Source organism: Electrona antarctica (assembly GCF_951216825.1).
Source record: "Electrona antarctica genome assembly, chromosome: 3".
Classification (NCBI taxonomy): Eukaryota; Metazoa; Chordata; class Actinopteri; order Myctophiformes; family Myctophidae; genus Electrona; species Electrona antarctica.
In genome coordinates, this window is record NC_136808.1 from 59,445,768 (window position 1) to 59,464,734 (window position 18,967).

The 18,967-nt window shown below is 40.8% G+C and overlaps 1 protein-coding gene across 2 annotated transcripts in view; it reads right to left on the reverse strand.

Moving 5' to 3' along the window:
* vrk3 (VRK serine/threonine kinase 3) overlaps positions 1-18,967 on the reverse strand; it is a 31,020-nt gene that overhangs the window by 3,969 nt on the left and 8,084 nt on the right. For both annotated transcript variants that reach the window (XM_079497678.1, XM_079497677.1), the window contains exons 5-12: positions 16,011-16,298; positions 12,586-12,729; positions 12,053-12,099; positions 8,626-8,692; positions 6,672-6,756; positions 5,258-5,357; positions 2,733-2,825; positions 1,727-1,859 (exon numbers count right to left, since the gene is read on the reverse strand). In XM_079497678.1, coding sequence (XP_079353804.1) covers positions 1,727-1,859; positions 2,733-2,825; positions 5,258-5,357; positions 6,672-6,756; positions 8,626-8,692; positions 12,053-12,099; positions 12,586-12,729; positions 16,011-16,298 — 957 coding nt within the window. The remainder of the gene's footprint in view (positions 1-1,726; positions 1,860-2,732; positions 2,826-5,257; positions 5,358-6,671; positions 6,757-8,625; positions 8,693-12,052; positions 12,100-12,585; positions 12,730-16,010; positions 16,299-18,967) is intronic.

An 18,967-nucleotide genomic window follows, 5' to 3' on the forward strand; every position in this document is an offset into this window, starting at 1 on the left:
TTTTTACTGATATTAAAGGAGAATTCCATGCTAAAAGGCTTTCTTACCTTTATTTGTAGTTATTACGTCCCCACCAAAGAGGTCCAGGTGTTATTTTGTGCAAAAGCTCCTTATTGGCTATTTCCTCTACCATAAGCCCTAAATGAATTGCATTGAATGGGAATTGAATGGGGCTATGGGGTGTTGTGCTAATTTGCTTATTTCCATCGCTCCAAATTATTCTTTTTTTGTATATATCCTCTCTTCATAATGTAAATAATATCCCAAGCGGCACACTTTACTACTTATTTCGATGGAAATAAGCGAATTAGCACAACACCCCATAGCCCCATTCAATTCCCATTCAATTCAATGCAATTCATTGAGGGCTTATGGTAGGCGAAATAGCCAATAAGGAGTTTTTGCACAAAAAAAACACCTGGACCTTTTTGGTGGGGACGTAACAACTACAAAGAACGGTAAGAAAGGTAAGAAAGCCTTCTAGCATGGAATTCTCCTTTACCCTGCAGTGCACAGTATACCTAGAATACATTCTGCTTAGAAGGTGGACAGCTATAGTCCTATGTCTGTAAACAGTGAAACTAGTTATTCTTGATTGCGATGCGACCATAGGTCGCATTTTCCGTTAGTCACGCCTCCAAAGCCCTCCATATATGGTCACGCCTCGTGACATCACGCCTCCATATATGGTCACGCCTCGTGACATCACGCCTCCATATATGGCCATCTCCATATATGAAGATCACAACATTGACCTCATCTAACCCTAGATAACCATACATGGAGAAGACTGGATCACCACCTAGATCTGCATAATTATATGGAGCCGGCCAGCACCTCTACATCGGACCTCAAACCCTTAGATCTCCATATATGGAGCTGACCTGTTCTGACATTCCATAATGTTGATCCTACGCCACCCATCCTTCCTGTTCTGACATTCCATATGTTGATCTGACCTCATCAAACCCTGAACACTCAAGACACGCTCCATATATTCCAGTACAGAATTCATTCAGAATTCATAAATAGATTTTAAAATTATTTTACTTGTTTTTAAAACATTGAATGGAAATGCACCGGTCTATTTTTCTGAAATTCTACCTAAATATGTGCCCGGCAGACCCCTTAGATCCTCTAGTGCGGGTCTCCTAGAGATCCCAGAGACCCCAAACACAAGGAAATATGGAGAAGCCGTCTTTAGCTACTATGCCCCTGTGCTGTGGAACAGCCTGCCAAGGGATCTACGGTTCTCTGAATCTGTGGACATTTTTAAACGAAATCTTAAAACACACCTTTTTAGCATTGCTTTTAACTAGATCATTGCATGTCCCTTTCCTGTTTTAGTCGCTCATTTTTGTTTTGTTATTACTATGTACTTGATGTTCTCTTGTTGTGTTTTGCTTTTTCTTGTTTTATTTTTGCTCTTACTGTAAAGCACTTTGAACTGCACTCATATGAAATGTGCTATATAAATAAAGATTGATTGATTGATTGATTGATTCCATATGTTGATCTGACCCCCGATGCCTAAACACCAGCGCTCGCCCAGCAGTCTGCCGTCACCCTGGCGGATGCGTGCACGCAACCTCGCCCTTTAGGGGTTTTGCAACAGCTCAGAGTGTTGTAGAATGTAGACACCCCACTCTGCTGGGGGTCTTTGAACCAGGGCCTTGTGTGGCTTATTGCTTTAATGTACACAGATATGACAGCATGTGTGACTGACCTGCTCCCTTATGGGAGTCCAGACTAATGAACTCCATTGCCCCCTCGTGCGGTGTTCGACTGGCCTCGCGGTATTCCACATGCTGCCCCCCAGGGCAGTACCGGAACGCATGGCAGTACCCTGCAAGGTACACCTACAGTACACACACAATCACACACACAATCACACAAAGAATGTCAAATAGAGCCTGACCAATATCGGTTTATGCCAATACATATCAGTCATTATTCGAGTCGATCTGACAGCTAAATAGACCGGCTAGATATATGTTTTTAAATACAATTAAAGTTCAGTTCATGCGTTTATTTTATTATTTACTTGTTTGCTTGATTGTTGTATAATTAAAGTGAAATGTTCTTTTCATGTTGGAAGTTTTAAAGATATGTATTTTTAATGTTTGTCTATCTAAAGATGGGGGGGGGGGGGGGTCGTGTTCCAGGGGGGTCCCCAGCAAAGGTAGTTAATTTAGCATCAGTCATTGTAACCACTTTATGCAAAATAGCAGATCTACAAGCTCACAGCAGTCACTTCATGCAGCAATGCAAGCTTGTACATCTGCTATTTTTTAACTTTCTCAAAATACATAGAAATGCGCCCCTGGCAAAGCCTTTTCAGGTGGGCGTCCGTGACCAAATGCATATTAATTTTGGGTGGTCTTTCACATGAACAAGACTGTTTAACCCATTTTGGTGTTTTAAACATTATGTTATAATTTAGCTATTGAAAAATAGCAGATCTACAAGCTCGTAGCGCGCCACCGAGTGGCGCGCTACGAGCTTGTAGGTCTGCTATTTTTGAGAAATCGTGAAAATGTGGCGCAAATCTTTGAATATGAATGAATGTCAGGATTTAGAATGCATTTGTAGAATCGTCCTCAGGTCTAAATGGGTTAAACGGTCAGGATCAACATCTGACTGAACTAACTCATGGCATCAGTCTGGCTCTGAAGTCAATGCACACAGTTCAGTTTGGGATCAGTTGTAACATGATGGAGAATATCTCTCACCTGGGAGTGCTCATCTAGCGTGATGTAGACGTTCTCTGCATGTATATCCCCATGAACATACTCATTGGAATGGATGTACTCCAGCACATCCAACTGTGAGGGCAAAACATGAACATACTCATTGGAATGGACGTGTTCCAGCACATCCAACTTTGAGGGTAAAACATGAACATACTCATTGGAATGGACGTGTTCCAACACATCCAACTGTGAGGGCAAAACATGAACATACTCAATGGAATGGATGTGTTCCAGCACATCCAACTGTGAGGGCAAAACATGAACATACTCAATGGAATGGATGTGTTCCAGCACATCCAACTGTGAGGGCAAAACATGAACATACTCATTGGAATGGATGTGTTCCAGCACATCCAACTGTGAGGGCAAAACATGAGCATACTCAATGGAATGGATGTGTTCCAGCACATCCAACTGTGAGGGCAAAACATGAACATACTCAATGGAATGGATGTGTTCCAGCACATCCAACTGTGAGGGCAAAACATGAACATACTCAATGGAATGGATGTACTCCAGCACATCCAACTGTGAGGGCAAAACATGAACATACTCAATGGAATGGATGTACTCCAGCACATCCAACTGTGAGGGCAAAACATGAACATACTCATTGGAATGGATGTACTCCAGCACATCCAACTGTGAGGGCAAAACATGAACATACTCATTGGAATGGATGTGTTCCAGCACATCCAACTGTGAGGGCAAAACATGAACATACTCATTAGAATGGATGTGTTCCAGCACATCCAACTGTGAGGGCAAAACATGAACATACTCATTGGAATGGATGTGTTCCAGCACATCCAACTGTGAGGGCAAAACATGAACATACTCATTGGAATGGATGTGTTCCAGCACATCCAACTGTGAGGGCAAAACATGAACATACTCAATGGAATGGATGTGTTCCAGCACATCCAACTGTGAGGGTAAAACATGAACATACTCATTGGAATGGATGTATTCCAGCACATCCAACTGTGAGGGCAAAACATGAACATACTCAATGGAATGGATGTGTTCCAACACATCCAACTGTGAGGGCAAAACATGAACATACTCATTGGAATGGATGTATTCCAACACATCCAACTGTGAGGTCAAAACATGAACATACTCATTGGAATGGATGTGTTCCAGCACATCCAACTGTGAGGGCAAAACATGAACATACTCATTGGAATGGATGTATTCCAACACATCCAACTGTGAGGGCAAAACATGAACATACTCATTGGAATGGATGTGTTCCAGCACATCCAACTGTGAGGGCAAAACAAACCCTTCATGGAACAAGGCCACCATTCAATGGCCTCACATTTTAGAGACATTAAGGGCTCCATTTTCGTCACCGCTAAACCTCTTATCCCTAAACTTCTTTGCCTTTTTTTTTACTATTTTGAAAAATGACGAAAATGGAGCCCTAAGGGTGCAACAGTTCAATTGAACAAATCAATTTAATTGTTTGTTTGTTTTTTAACAATTGATTCTAATAAAATAACTGGTTTTGATAGTTCTTGTTGATTTGTTGATGCATATAAAAATAAAAAATAAACAGGAAAAAATGTGCTTCAAGATTAATTAATTAATGGAAGATGTAAATGATATGAAAACAAACTACCGGTAATCAATACAGTTGCAGCCATAGTAGCCATGTTTGTTTAGCAGCCCTTCGGGTTAACAGCAGTACAGCAACTTACTATTGTACAGGCAAGATGAAGAATCACTTCACAGCAACTTACTATTGTACAGGCAAGATGAAGAATCACTTCACAGCAACTTACTATTGTACAGGCAAGATGAAGAATCACTTCACAGCAACTTACTATTGTACAGGCAAGATGAAGAATCACTTCACAGCAACTTACTATTGTACAGGCAAGATGAAGAATCACTTCACAGCAACTTACTATTGTACAGGCAAGATGAAGAATCATTTCACAGCAACTTACTAATGTACAGGCAAGATGAAGAATCATTTCACAGCAACTTACTAATGTACAGGCAAGATGAAGAATCACTTCACAGCAACTTACTATTGTACAGGCAAGATGAAGAATCACTTCACAGCAACTTACTATTGTACAGGCAAGATGAAGAATCACTTCACAGCAACTTAATATTGTACAGGCAAGATGAAGAATCACTTCACAGCAACTTACTATTGTACAGGCAAGATGAAGAATCACTTCACAGCAACTTACTATTGTACAGGCAAGATGAAGAATCACTTCACAGCAACTTACTATTGTACAGGCAAGATGAAGAATTACTTCACAGCAACTTACTATTGTACAGGCAAGATGAAGAATCACTTCACAGCAACTTACTATTGTACAGGCAAGATGAAGAATCACTTCACAGCAACTTACTATTGTACAGGCAAGATGAAGAATCACTTCACAGCAACTTACTATTGTACAGGCAAGATGAAGAATCACTTCACAGCAACTTACTATTGTACAGGCAAGATGAAGAATCACTTCACAGCAACTTACTATTGTACAGGCAAGATGAAGAATCACTTTCTCAGGGAGCAGATCCTCTTCCTCCATGGTAGACTGGAGAGGTTGGCCCATGTTGGGGAAAACCAGAAACCTAAGAACATAGAATATACACGGGTTGTTAATGGTTATCACATTTTGGGCAAGTGGCTATTGCCGTTTTTAGCCCAAGGATTGTTTTTCGTGCAAAACAGATGATTGCAATGGATTCAGAATCATGAAATCCACCTAGTTTGACACGTCACATGCTACTTAAAGGGTAAGACCACTTTTTTAGAGGTTTGGGTTGTTTTCTTACCTTATTATGGTCAAACTAGTCCAGTCCAGGAGTTATTTCGCTCCATAGTGCAGTTTTACAGAAAATAACGTTATAAAAATACCAGCCCATTGACTTCCATTGTAACGGGGAAACAGCTCTCAAAATCACTCTTTTAGTTCGTAAACAAACACAAACAAAGTTGTTTCAGACAATATAGAGCAACACCAAAACTCATGTGGTTTTATTTTTTCATAAAAATGTTAACTTCCTGTTGATTTGTCCATTTTTATTCAGAAGAAAACCCGGACTGGATCCATGGATCCGGATCCAGATCTTCATATAGTAAAATCAACAGGAAGTTACCATTTTTATGAAGAAATAAAACCACATGAGTTTTGGTGTTGCTCTATATTGTATGAAACAACTTTGTTTGTGTTTGTTTACGTACTAAAATAGTGACTTTGAGAGCTGTTTCCCCGTTACAATGGAAGTCAATGGGCTGGTATTTTTATAACGTTATTTTCTGTAAAACTGCACTATGGAGCGAAATAACTCCTGGACTGGACTAGTTTGACCATAATAAGGTAAGAAAACAACCCAAACCTCTAAAAAAGTGGTCTTACCCTTTAAATCAGAATCAAATTTTGAGAATTTTGCCTTATAGTATATTAATAGTACCATCATATTTTAGCATTTTTCCAATATGTTCCACCACTGGGATTATGTTGTTAATAACATAATTATGAAAAAAAAAAAAAAGTTTCTGTTGCAATTTATTTGAGGTTTTCATAGATTGCCTTTTAGGGACCACTGCAATAGCTACAGTACCCTACCCGCCATGAGGCCTAACATGGGCTCGGTGTGTCTTCTGAAAGAATATATATTCAAAGATTTGTGCCACATTTTCACGATTTTTCAAAAATAGCATACCTACAAGCACGTAGCGCGCCACTCGGTGGCGCGCTATGAGCTTGTAGATCTGCTATTTTTCAATAGTTAAAGTATAACATAACGCTTATAGTTAAAACACGAAAAGGGGTTCCCGCCCAAAATGGGTTAACACTTCTCTCTCTCTCAAACCTGTAGTTCGAACTGAAGTCACAGCCTCTAAACATAAAAACATTAGCAGCAAACACCTCTCTCTCAAACCTGTAGTTATCTGCATGCAGACCAAAGCCCACGCACGAAGGAATGCCAAGGAAATCCATCTTCAGCCGCTTCTTCCACTTGTCCACTAAAGAGAGATCAGATCAATAGCATCAGATTGATCTGATCTCAGATCAGATCACAGAGATCAGATCAATAGCATCAGATTGATCTGATCTCAGATCAGATCACAGAGATCAGATCAATAGCATCAGATTGATCTGATCTCAGATCAGATCACAGAGATCAGATCAATAGCATCAGATTGATCTGATCTCAGATCAGATCACAGAGATCAGATCAATAGCATCAGATTGATCTGATCTCAGATCAGATCACAGAGATCAGATCAATAGCATCAGATTGATCTGATCTCAGATCAGATCACAGAGATCAGATCAATAGCATCAGATTGTCCACTAAAGAGAGATCAGATCAATAGCATCAGATTGATCTGATCTCAGATCAGATCACAGAGATCAGATCAATAGCATCAGATTGATCTGATCTCAGATCAGATCACAGAGATCAGATCAATAGCATCAGATTGATCTGATCTCAGATCAGATCACAGAGATCAGATCAATAGCATCAGATTGATCTGATCTCAGATCAGATCACAGAGATCAGATCAATAGCATCAGATTGATCTGATCTCAGATCAGATCACAGAGATCAGATCAATAGCATCAGATTGTCACTGTCGTGCAGAAACCTCTGATCTCCATATTCTAACCTTTTTTCTTTAAAGGACAACTTTAGTTTTTTTCAACCAAGGTTCATGTTTTAGGATGTTATTAGAGAAACTAAAAGATGAGTGTCATTTTGTTTTCATTTGCTGCTTTCTTTCGTTTTAGGGATTTTAGCTGTTTTTGACAGGGGGCGGGGGCATTCGAGCATGGGGCTAAATATGTATTCTTTTACAACATTTTATAGCGATTTATGTTTTAATTATTTACTATAGTCCTAATAAACCCCAGGAAATTACATCTGGCCACAAAACATCACAAGATCTACTGAATGTGTCAAACTGACATTGAGCCTATGACACACAGTGTGGCTTCCCCCCAGTAGGCTACCTTCACATTCAGTAGATCCTGTGATTTTTTTGTGGACAGATGTAATTTCCTGGGGTTTATTAGGACTATAGTAAATAATAAAAAAATAAATCGCCATAATATTTTGTAAAAAAATACATATTTAGCCCCATGATCGAATGCCCCCGCCCCCTGTAAAAAACAGCTAAAATCCCTAAAACGAAAGAAAGCAGCAAATGAAAAAAAAATGACACTCATCTTTTACTTTCTCTAATAACATCCTAAAACATGAACCTTGGTTGAAAAAAACTAACGTTGTCCTTTAAAAGACTACTTCACCACTTTTCAACCTATCTACATATAATAGGTCCTCACTAATAATCATGAAAAAAATGGCGCAATTTTTTTCTACAAGCTAATAAAAACTGCAGGCTTTCTAGTCCTGAAAAGTTGGAATGCGAAAATGGAAGCCATCGTTTAAAAAATAATCTGCCTAATGATGTCACTGGAAGACGGTTTCTAAACTGCCCACAGCCCTCCTATGAGGCACAGACTGAGTAGAAAACAAATCGTGCCATTTTATCATGATTATTAGTGAGGTTGATCCTCACTAATAATCATGATAAAATGGCATATGAAGATAGGTTGAAAAGTGGTGAAGTGGTCCTTTAATTAATGCCCTACTTAATCATACTACAGCCGGCGTCACACAAATGTAGCCCCCAGCCTCTTTACCCAGTCACTTTGTTTAACCACATGAACCCTACCCTCCCTTTTCTGGTCATGTGATAATAATAGGGGAACATTGGGTGAAGTTTTGAAATATTATAAAGTAACATGAGGTTTCTTTTTGCGATGAACTCATATGGAGAAGGAGGACTCGTGTTAAAACACTATGTCATCAGTAAATGGTGAGTTACCAGATGAAGGTTTTGCAGCTCTCTGCAGGAAGTTCTGCTCATTGAAGATTCGCCCGTCTTTAGCTCCCTAAGGGAACAGAGACATTATTATTATTATACATCCTGATCCTATACGTACATTAACTTTTAATTATACTGTATACATATTGCCTTGGCTTAAAAATGGATATTTCACTTTTTTCACGTTTGCGGTCAATTTAACTCAGGCTTTTGTGAGCACCCCAGTTTTAAATTAGCTTGAATCAATATATTATTCATTCGAGTTTTGTTTATTCTCGAAATTACACTGAGTAATCAAACTCATTTTCAGTGTCGTCGAGTAATACAATACAATACAATACAATACAACAATACAATACAATACAATACAATACAACAATACAATACAATACAATATCATATAGAAAAACACATCACAATACATCAAAAGATCAGGAAAAGAAAAACAAAAGATATACATGTGAATTACATAGGTTTACAAATACAAAATAAAAAGCTAAGACAAATTTCAAAACGATCTAAAAATAGTTACATATTGTGGGGGTCTGTGTGCTCACTAAGGTTTTAAATAGTTACATATTGTGGGGGTCTGTGTTGCTCACTAAGGTTTTAAATAGTTACATATTGTGGGGGTCTGTATGCTCACTAAGGTTTTAAATAGTTACATATTGTGGGGGTCTGTGTTGCTCACTAAGGTTTTAAATAGTTACATATTGTGGGGGTCTGTGTGCTCACTAAGGTTTTAAAATAGTTACATATTGTGGGGGTCTGTGTGCTCACTAAGGTTTTAAATAGTTACATATTGTGGGGGTCTGTATGCTCACTAAGGTTTTAAAATAGTTACATATTGTGGGGTCTGTATGCTCACTAAGGTTTTAAAATGGTTACATATTGTGGGGTCTGTATGCTCACTAAGGTTTTAAATAGTTACATATTGTGGGGTCTGTATGCTCACTAAGGTTTTAAAATAGTTACATATTGTGGGGTCTGTGTGCTCACTAAGGTTTTAAATAGTTACATATTGTGGGGGTCTGTGTGCTCACTAAGGTTTTAAATAGTTACATATTGTGGGGGTCTGTATGCTCACTAAGGTTTTAAAATAGTTACATATTGTGGGGTCTGTATGCTCACTAAGGTTTTAAAATGGTTACATATTGTGGGGTCTGTATGCTCACTAAGGTTTTAAATAGTTACATATTGTGGGGGTCTGTATGCTCACTAAGGTTTTAAAATAGTTACATATTGTGGGGGTCTGTGTGCTCACTAAGGTTTTAAATAGTTACATATTGTGGGGGTCTGTGTGCTCACTAAGGTTTTAAAATAGTTACATATTGTGGGGGTCTGTGTGCTCACTAAGGTTTTAAATAGTTACATATTGTGGGGGTCTGTATGCTCACTAAGGTTTTAAAATGGTTACATATTGTGGGGTCTGTATGCTCACTAAGGTTTTAAATAGTTACATATTGTGGGGTCTGTATGCTCACTAAGGTTTTAAAATAGTTACATATTGTGGGGGTCTGTGTGCTCACTAAGGTTTTAAATAGTTACATATTGTGGGGGTCTGTGTGCTCACTAAGGTTTTAAAATAGTTACATATTGTGGGGGTCTGTGTGCTCACTAAGGTTTTAAATAGTTACATATTGTGGGGTCTGTGTGCTCACTAAGGTTTTAAAATAGTTACATATTGTGGGGGTCTGTGTTGCTCACTAAGGTTTTAAATAGTTACATATTGTGGGGGTCTGTATGCTCACTAAGGTTTTAAATAGTTACATATTGTGGGGGTCTGTATGCTCACTAAGGTTTTAAAATAGTTACATATTGTGGGGGTCTGTATGCTCACTAAGGTTTTAAATAGTTACATATTGTGGGGTCTGTATGCTCACTAAGGTTTTAAATAGTTAGATATTGTGGGGTCTGTATGCTCACTAAGGTTTTAAATAGTTACATATTGTGGGGTCTGTATGCTCACTAAGGTTTTAAATAGTTACATATTGTGGGGGTCTGTATGCTCACTAAGGTTTTAAAACGACCAATGTGGTAAGTTTCAATGTCGTTTGCAGGTTATTCCATGTATTAGGGCCACAGAAGCCAAAAGCAGATCTACCAAGTTCAGAGCTAACTTTTGGTACCTTGAATTTGGGAAAACCATTTGACCGGGTGTGGTAGGGCTCAGAGTCCCACTTCAGAAAAGATGAGATGTATTTAGGACAATCTCCAATCATGGCTTCATGGCTTTTATATATTAGAAAGTGATATCGCTTTAACCCATTTTGACCCGAGATCAGATTCTAAAAATGTCTTCTACATCCTGACAGTTTTCTGAAAAAGCTATGTTTCTATGTCAGTCGTTCTTCGATTTTTCAGAAAATAGCAGACCTACAAGCTCGTAGCGCGCCACTCGGTGGCTCGCTATGAGCTTGTAGATCTGCTATTTTTCAATAGCTAAAGCATAACATAATGCTAACACCAAAAAGGGTTCCCGCCCAAAATGGGTTAAAGGCCAATGATGCTCAGCGATGCCAAACAATTATAATAACCTTCAGACTGCTTTCTATCAAAGTGCCTCCTTCCTTACTTAACTTTCCCCCCTAAACTCAACTTGGCCATTAACCCATTAAGACCCGAGACCAGATTCTGTCTTCTAAAACATTTCTATATGTGGTTCTATGTCAGTGGTTCTCAAACTATTTCATGTCAAGAACCCCAAACATTAACTGTATTTGGCCGGCAGGCCCCCCATCTGTATAATGTTTTGTACCAGGGACCCCCCAGAAGCAAAGAGATACAAGTTAAAAATGTTTGCTGTTTTTGAATATATTCAAAAACGTACAAACTTACACGATTTCCCCGCGCTATGAGCTTGTAGATCTGCTATTTTTCAACAATTAAAAGTTTCATAAAATGGTTAAAAGTGGTTAAAAGCTGTGAGGTGACACAGACGCTTCAATTTACAATTACAATTACAATTTAGGCATTTAGCAGACGCTCTTAATCCAGAGCGACTTACATTAGGCAGGAACAAAAGTATGGGAATACATCACATATATAAAATGCATTTATCAAGAAACATGCTTCCTCAGGTCTAAACAGGTTAAATCATTTATGACGACGGTTATTTAGTAATCTAAATACAAAAAAAAAAGTCATAATTCGGGGTCTTCATTTTGACTGAAACAGGGCACTATAACCCCTTTTTGGTGTTTTAACTAAGCATTATGTTATACTTTAGCTATTGAAAAATAGCAGATCTACAAGCTCATAGCGCGCCACCGAGTGGCGCGCTATGAACTTGTAGGTCTGCTATTTTTGAAAAATCGTAAAAATGCGGCACACATTTTTGAATATATATTCTTTCATAAGACTTTTTTTTTATTTCGACGTCAGGCCTAAATGGGATAATCAAGTGATACCTTCTGAATGAACTTACCAGTTTGAGGACATGGCTTGAACCCTTAGAACCAGACACCGATGCGACTGGGGGGGAAAGAAACGAAGACGTGTGTGATATGTAATGTAGTCATAGGCAAGTGAATCACATACAGCATACAGTCATACACCAGCTTCTTTTCACCTGACAGGGGGGAATTTCCCTGGCCGGACGTAGCGCGAAGTAAGCAAAGTTACCCAGGGTAACTGTACTAAGCATCAGATACTTGTTTACAGCCAGGCCCTGCTCATAGAACATTTCATGGTAGTGGTTCAATGCCTTGCTCAAGGGCACTTCAGCGGTGGTAATTTCAACGTGCCGGTCCGGGGATACGAACTGGCGACCTTCCGGTATCAAGACCGCTCCGCAAACCGTTCGGCCACAAGGAACACGTTATTCCGACCAGTTCCTTTCCCCTCCATCAGGTGCCCCGGCTGGCCAGGCGGAGGTAGTTTTGGAGACCAGGATTACTGCATGTTTTTGTGAGGGTACCTACCCTAGGGGACACGGGGAGAACATGCAAATATGCTCACCTTCATAGAAGAGTTCTGTGGCGCTCTGGCTCAGCAGCTTCATCAGTCTCCACTTCCTGCCTGTGGTGTCGGTGAGCTCCTCCCCTTCCTGTAGCGGCTCCAGAGCGTTCACAATGCGCTTGTTCTTCTTGGCCTTCCCTTTGCCTGTGTTAACATGACAGCCAATCACAATCTGCCTGTGTAACATGACGGCCAATCACAGCCAACATGTGTTAACATGACAGCCAATCACAACCAACATGTGTTAACATGATGGCCAATTAACATGACGTCCAATCACAACCAACATGTGTTAACATGACGCCCAATCACAACCAACATGTTTTAACATGACCGGCCAATCACAGCCACATGACACTGTGAGGGGAATAAAAGACAATTATCACACATTCATGCGGTTTAATAGGTGGAACACTTGTACAGTATGTCCAAGTCCATTATTTTCCATCAGCCTGGTTGCTAGGCCCCACCCGCCCTGTTTGGGGTGCACACGCACCCATTCACTTCCTTGTTTAAGCGCCGTTTTAACCGTATTTCTCTGAAGCTATGCTGCATCCACGCAGCGGATCAAAACATGGATGTTCAGTTCTGGTCTCATTTCTGACGTCATGATACATCGCGGTTACCATATTAACGCTTCTAGAGAGAAATCTAAATAATAGTGTGATTTTCAGGAAGTACAGTAACTTTTGCCTCCTGATTTTTGGAGGAAATGGAAAGTGAAACGTTTCAGAACGAAGGCTCCCTGCAATCGCCTGAGACCACAGCCAGGCTCCCTGCAATCGCCTGGCACCACAGCCAGGCTCCCTGCAATCGCCTGGCACCACAGCCAGGCAAAATAAACAAAAAGCTTCGTAGAAGGCTTTATTCTATGCTAAATATCTGTCCTAAATATGCGTGTGTGTGTGTGGTTGAAAATGTTTGCCCTGCCTATCTGGTTTCTGATCACCTGCAGTCCCCTGTCTCATCAGAGTAGCCTCGGAAACCCAGACGTTTTTATTTCCAGGGAGAAAAAAAAAAGTCTGGGACCGAGACCACTTCAATTCGGCATAGAGTAGCGCAAACGTTGATCACTCTCTGCTGATTTCTGATCGTCTGCACCTTAAATTGACGCACACACGTGCACACACACACACGTGCGCACACACACACACACACACACACACACACACACACACACACACACACACACACACACACACACACACACACACACACACACACACACACACACACACACACACACACACACACACACACACACACACACACACACACACACACACACACACACACACACACACACACACACACACACACCTCTCTCTCTGTCGCTCTAATTAATTAGTCTCGTGTCACGCAGCTGCGTCTAGATTCTCCCGGCGGATCCTGCAGGGAGCTGCCTATGCCATAGAAAGCATAGGAGGACCCCAGGCTACATCAGAGTGACATAGGAGGACCCCAGGCTACACCAGAGTGACATAGGAGGACCCCAGGCTACACCAGAGTGACATAGGAGGACCCCAGGCTACACCAGAGTGACATAGGAGGACCCCAGGCTACACCAGAGTGACACCTACATAAGTAAACGTCACTCTATGTCTATTGGACATCACATCACCATAAGCACTGAGCATAATCAGATCGTAAGCAATAATAAACAAAATAAGCCCAATATAAAACATTTCATCATACCATATTTCATCAGTCATATTTCATAGCAAATAAATAATAAATCATAAAGCAAATGTTTCAAATGGCTTCAACATACCAGCCCCTAATTGACTATTAAAGGACAAATCAATTCATAAATTGCAAAAAACTCAGGTCCTTGGTGACAATATTCCAAAAGTGTTCATCTTCTTTGGAAAAATAAATTCCAAGTTCATCTTTTTAGGCGCAACCGGGGCGAGACACCAGTGAGTGAGGAGTTACTTTTCAGGAAATTAAATCTTCTCAACATGTATTTTAACCCATTTTTGGCGGGAACCCCTTTTGGTGTTAGCATTATGCTATGCTTTAGCTATTGAAAAATAGCAGATCTACAAGCTCATAGCGCTCCACCGAGTGGCGCGCTACGAGCTTGTAGGTCTGCTATTTTTGAAAAATCGAAGAACGACCGACATAGAAACATAGCTTTTTCAGAAAACTGTCAGGATGTAGAAGACATTTTTAGAATCTGATCTCAGGTCAAATCTGAGGTCAAAATGGGTTAAATACTAGTTTGAGCGATTCAAATACTCTTTAATCTTAGAATAAGGTTTTATATCGTCGGTGTCGGACAGAAACCTGCTATCTCCATATTTTGTCACTTTTTTAATGCCCTACTTGATCATACTACAGCGTCACACAAAAGCATTAAAAAGTAGCAGAATTTGAATCCTGAAAAGTCACAGTTTGACATTATGAGGTTTCCACCCGACAGAGACAATATCTATCATTATTACATGGCTTGGTTGAATGCTTGATTCCGATTGGTCAATCGCCTAATTCATCGGTCTGTTATTTCTTGATAACAGACCGCTCCGCTCTATAACAGGCCAATGCCTAATCAAACCCTCGGAGCACCTGCTGTGCTCCACTGATTTACTGTTTCCAACATGACAACCATGTAAACACACACACAGTGTCATTTACAGCTAAACATTGCTCTCAAAAATGTTTTTGAAAACATTTGAGCGAGAAATAGACCGAAAATGGATTCCATTTGATCAACTAACCCACTTCCTTGTTTTCCGACTGTGCTGCAGCTGGGAATACTTTCATTACCAAGCAAGGAAATACGAGTCGTTTTGTTGTGTTTTGTTTGTGTTTTGTTGTGTCAATTTATTAATTGATGTAGGCTACCTTCAGGCTAATTAACCTTAATTAATCAGCCTGTCGGTGATTTATCTACAAACAATGACCACTCAGCCAAACATTATCCCTTACTTACTGTACGGCTAGACCAGTCACATGGATAAGGGTTATGCCCGATTTATACTTGCTGTCACACAGATAAATAAGCACATCAATTCAACCTCAAAACTGTTCGGTTGTGAGCTTGTCGATCGTGCCATTTACGACTGTGTGACATCAGTGTGTGTATGCAAGTATACAGTATAAATGTAGAAGGGAGTTCCAGCCGTGCCTCTAGCCTATAGCAGGCCAGTCTGGTGCATCTCAGGAGCAGGACATATATGCGAACAAGAAGACAGATGTAATTGACACATCGAAACGTTGTCACTTTTTACCTGCACCCTGATATAATAAAATAAGGGCCTAAATCGTCTGAGCTGCTCCAGTGCCTTCTTGTTCACAGTATAAATCATGTTGGAATCTAAATGACTGAAAGGACAGTTGTGTGGTGGTGGTGGTGGTGACTGAGAACTCTCAATGATGCAGCTTTCTGGAACATGACCAGAGAGTAAGTGTTTTTGGCTGACCTCTAGAGGGAGACCTGGAGCTGGGTGAGCACTGGAGCTGACCTCTAGAGGGAGACCTGGAGCTGGGTGAGCACTGGAGCTGACCTCTAGAGGGAGACCTGGAGCTGGGTGAGCACTGGAGCTGACCTCTAGAGGGAGACCTGGAGCTGGGTGAGCACTGGAGCGATGTTGAAGAGCTGTCTACGAGCATGTCCTCCTCGTTGCTGAATGTTCTATCAGTCAGCTTCTGCTCTCCGTCCTGCTGCTTCAATGGATGACCACGTTTGGAGGCCTTTTCCTTCCCCATGACTGACACACACGGAATAAATACAATCACATGACTGAAAGTTTAATGATGATGTTTAGGTATTCTAAACATAATCTAAAAAATCACACCCGTGTGAACTGAGTGGTGCAAGGTCTTATATAGCCTGATCAGCTGTGGTCTGACGTAATGTCAGTGACCATAGTAACCATGCTCACCTGTGCACGGACGGTAGTGGTACACAGGTACACAAACATAGATACAGACAAAGCTGGTTGTTGGAGTGGTTTGCACCACTCAAAAAACCGTACTGTATGTTGCTGTTGTTCCACATACAGCCAACCAATGGAAGAAATCACAGTGAGGCATTAACACCTTGCTTGCCCGGACCTATTTAATCCATTTCATCCATGTGCCCATCATTTATAACGCCCAGACCACTTTTACCGGCGCACCGGAAGTTGTTGTGAATGTCTGTGTAGCAGCTAACAATAGCCACACCACTCTAGAGTCGATCGACAACAACGGAAGGTAAGAATAAATCTATCGCGACTAGCGACTGGACCACGGAGCGCCGTCTAACACAGGATATTTTTTCAGAATTAGACGGGATGATTTAGATCGGGAGTTATGATCGTTTTAAGATTTTCGTTTTCGTCAGCTAAACAGGCAGGGAACATTTTCGATGACGTGTCACTGTTTGACACGTGATCGGATTTGGCAACAAGCGCTCCTAGGCTGTGGAGCGAAGCGATCGGTTTTGATATCATTAATCTCCGTCCTATTTATCAATCTCCGGCTTGGGCACTTGACCATGACCTTGAACTTGACGGAGATCTCCGCCCCGGGCCTCCATGGTGTTAAAGGGACACTTCACCCTTTTTGCCAAAACATATATATCAATGACGTTTATAAGATTTAGAACACTTTCCTGGCGTTATTTTTTGTGTAATCTCTGGGTTTAGATATTTTAGATTAACGGGTGGCTCTGACGTCAGAGACACTCTTCCGTATTGCTACCGGACTACATTGTCTCCTCACACTGCAGCTAGACCAGCCCCAAAACACAGCCGTCACGGACACTGCGATTTGTTCCACCTACAACCTTCGTTGACCGCACCCCCACATGCGCATTTGTTATTGTGTTTGTGTCATGTCGCCGTGGTCAGCAGAGCAGCACCAGATAGACGCGCTATGTTGCCACGAATCCCCCCCCCCCCCCCCCCCCCAACTCTAGATTTATTATAATGATATGAAGTGACTTGCCATAAACCATCCATTAACTCCCCATTCATCCAATTTGCATCTGCTTGTATTAAACAACATTAAACTCACCAACATTGCAGCTGTAGGGAAAGCTTGAATATCCACTTTCAAACTGCAAAGCTTTTGTTTCATAAAAATCCACCGAATCTTTTTCCCACTCAGCTCTGCACTTAGTTTTTCTTCTTTTTTAGTTCTATCTCACTACTAGAACTTTCTGACTCTGAGGTAGATAAGATTTTTGGCTGTCAACAGCATCCATTTGTTTTTTCAATGTTGTGGACCGGAGCGTGGTGAAATAGTTGCTAAGATACGATCGTACCGTATTTGGCAACTAAAAGACCTGTCCCGTAATGAACCGATACGGGACGCACTTAATCCCGTATTTTTGTCTCGTGGAAAAATGACAGCGCGTTATGGTGATTCTCAGTCACTCGCTCCCATGCAGTAATAAGAAGGGGCAGCCGACTGAGCTATAGGAACAGGAAAGCAAGACACTGGAACCTGGTGTCTGGAAGGGCGCTAGGCTCAGCTCATTGGTCAGTACTCTTCATAGGCATGCAGCAGAGCCAATCACTATGCAGTATCGTATCTTAGCAACTATTTCACCACGCTCCGGTCCACAACATTGAAAAAACAAATGGATGTTGTTGACAGCCAAAAATCTTATCTACCTCAGAGTCAGAAAGTTCTAGTAGTTAGATAGAACTAAAAAAGAAGAAAAACTAAGTGCAGAGCTGAGTGGGAAAAAGATTCGGTGGATTTTTATGAAACAAAAGCTTTGCAGTTTGAAAGTGGATATTCAAGCTTTCCCTACAGCTGCAATGTTGGTGAGTTTAATGTTGTTTAATACAAGCAGATGCAAATTGGATGAATGGGGAGTTAATGGATGGTTTATGGCAAGTCACTTCATATCATTATAATAAATCTAGAGTTGGGGGGGGGGGGGGGGGATTCGTGGCAACATAGCACGTCTCTCTGGTGCTGCTCTGCTGACGACAGCGACATGACACAAACACAATAACAAATGCGCATGTGGGGGTGCGGTCAACGAAGGTTGTAGGTGGAACAAATCGCAGTGTCCGTGACGGCTGTGTTTTGGGGCTGGTCTAGCTGCAGTGTGAGGAGACAATGTAGTCCGGTAGCAATACGGAAGAGTGTCTCTGACGTCAGAGCCACCCGTTAATCTAAAATATCTAAACCCAGAGATTACACAAAAAATAATGCCAGGAAAGTGTTCTAAATCTTATAAACGTCATTGATATATATGTTTTGGCAAAAAGGGTGAAGTGTCCCTTTAACCTTTGCATTTATGAAATTTCTGAGACCATTCATTCATGTTTATGGAAGATGCTTCTACACACGTATTCTATACGTGAATCTAAAATGACTAATAACCGAAAATAGCTTATCTACAAGCTCACAACACGTCGCAGCGTGACATGTTGTG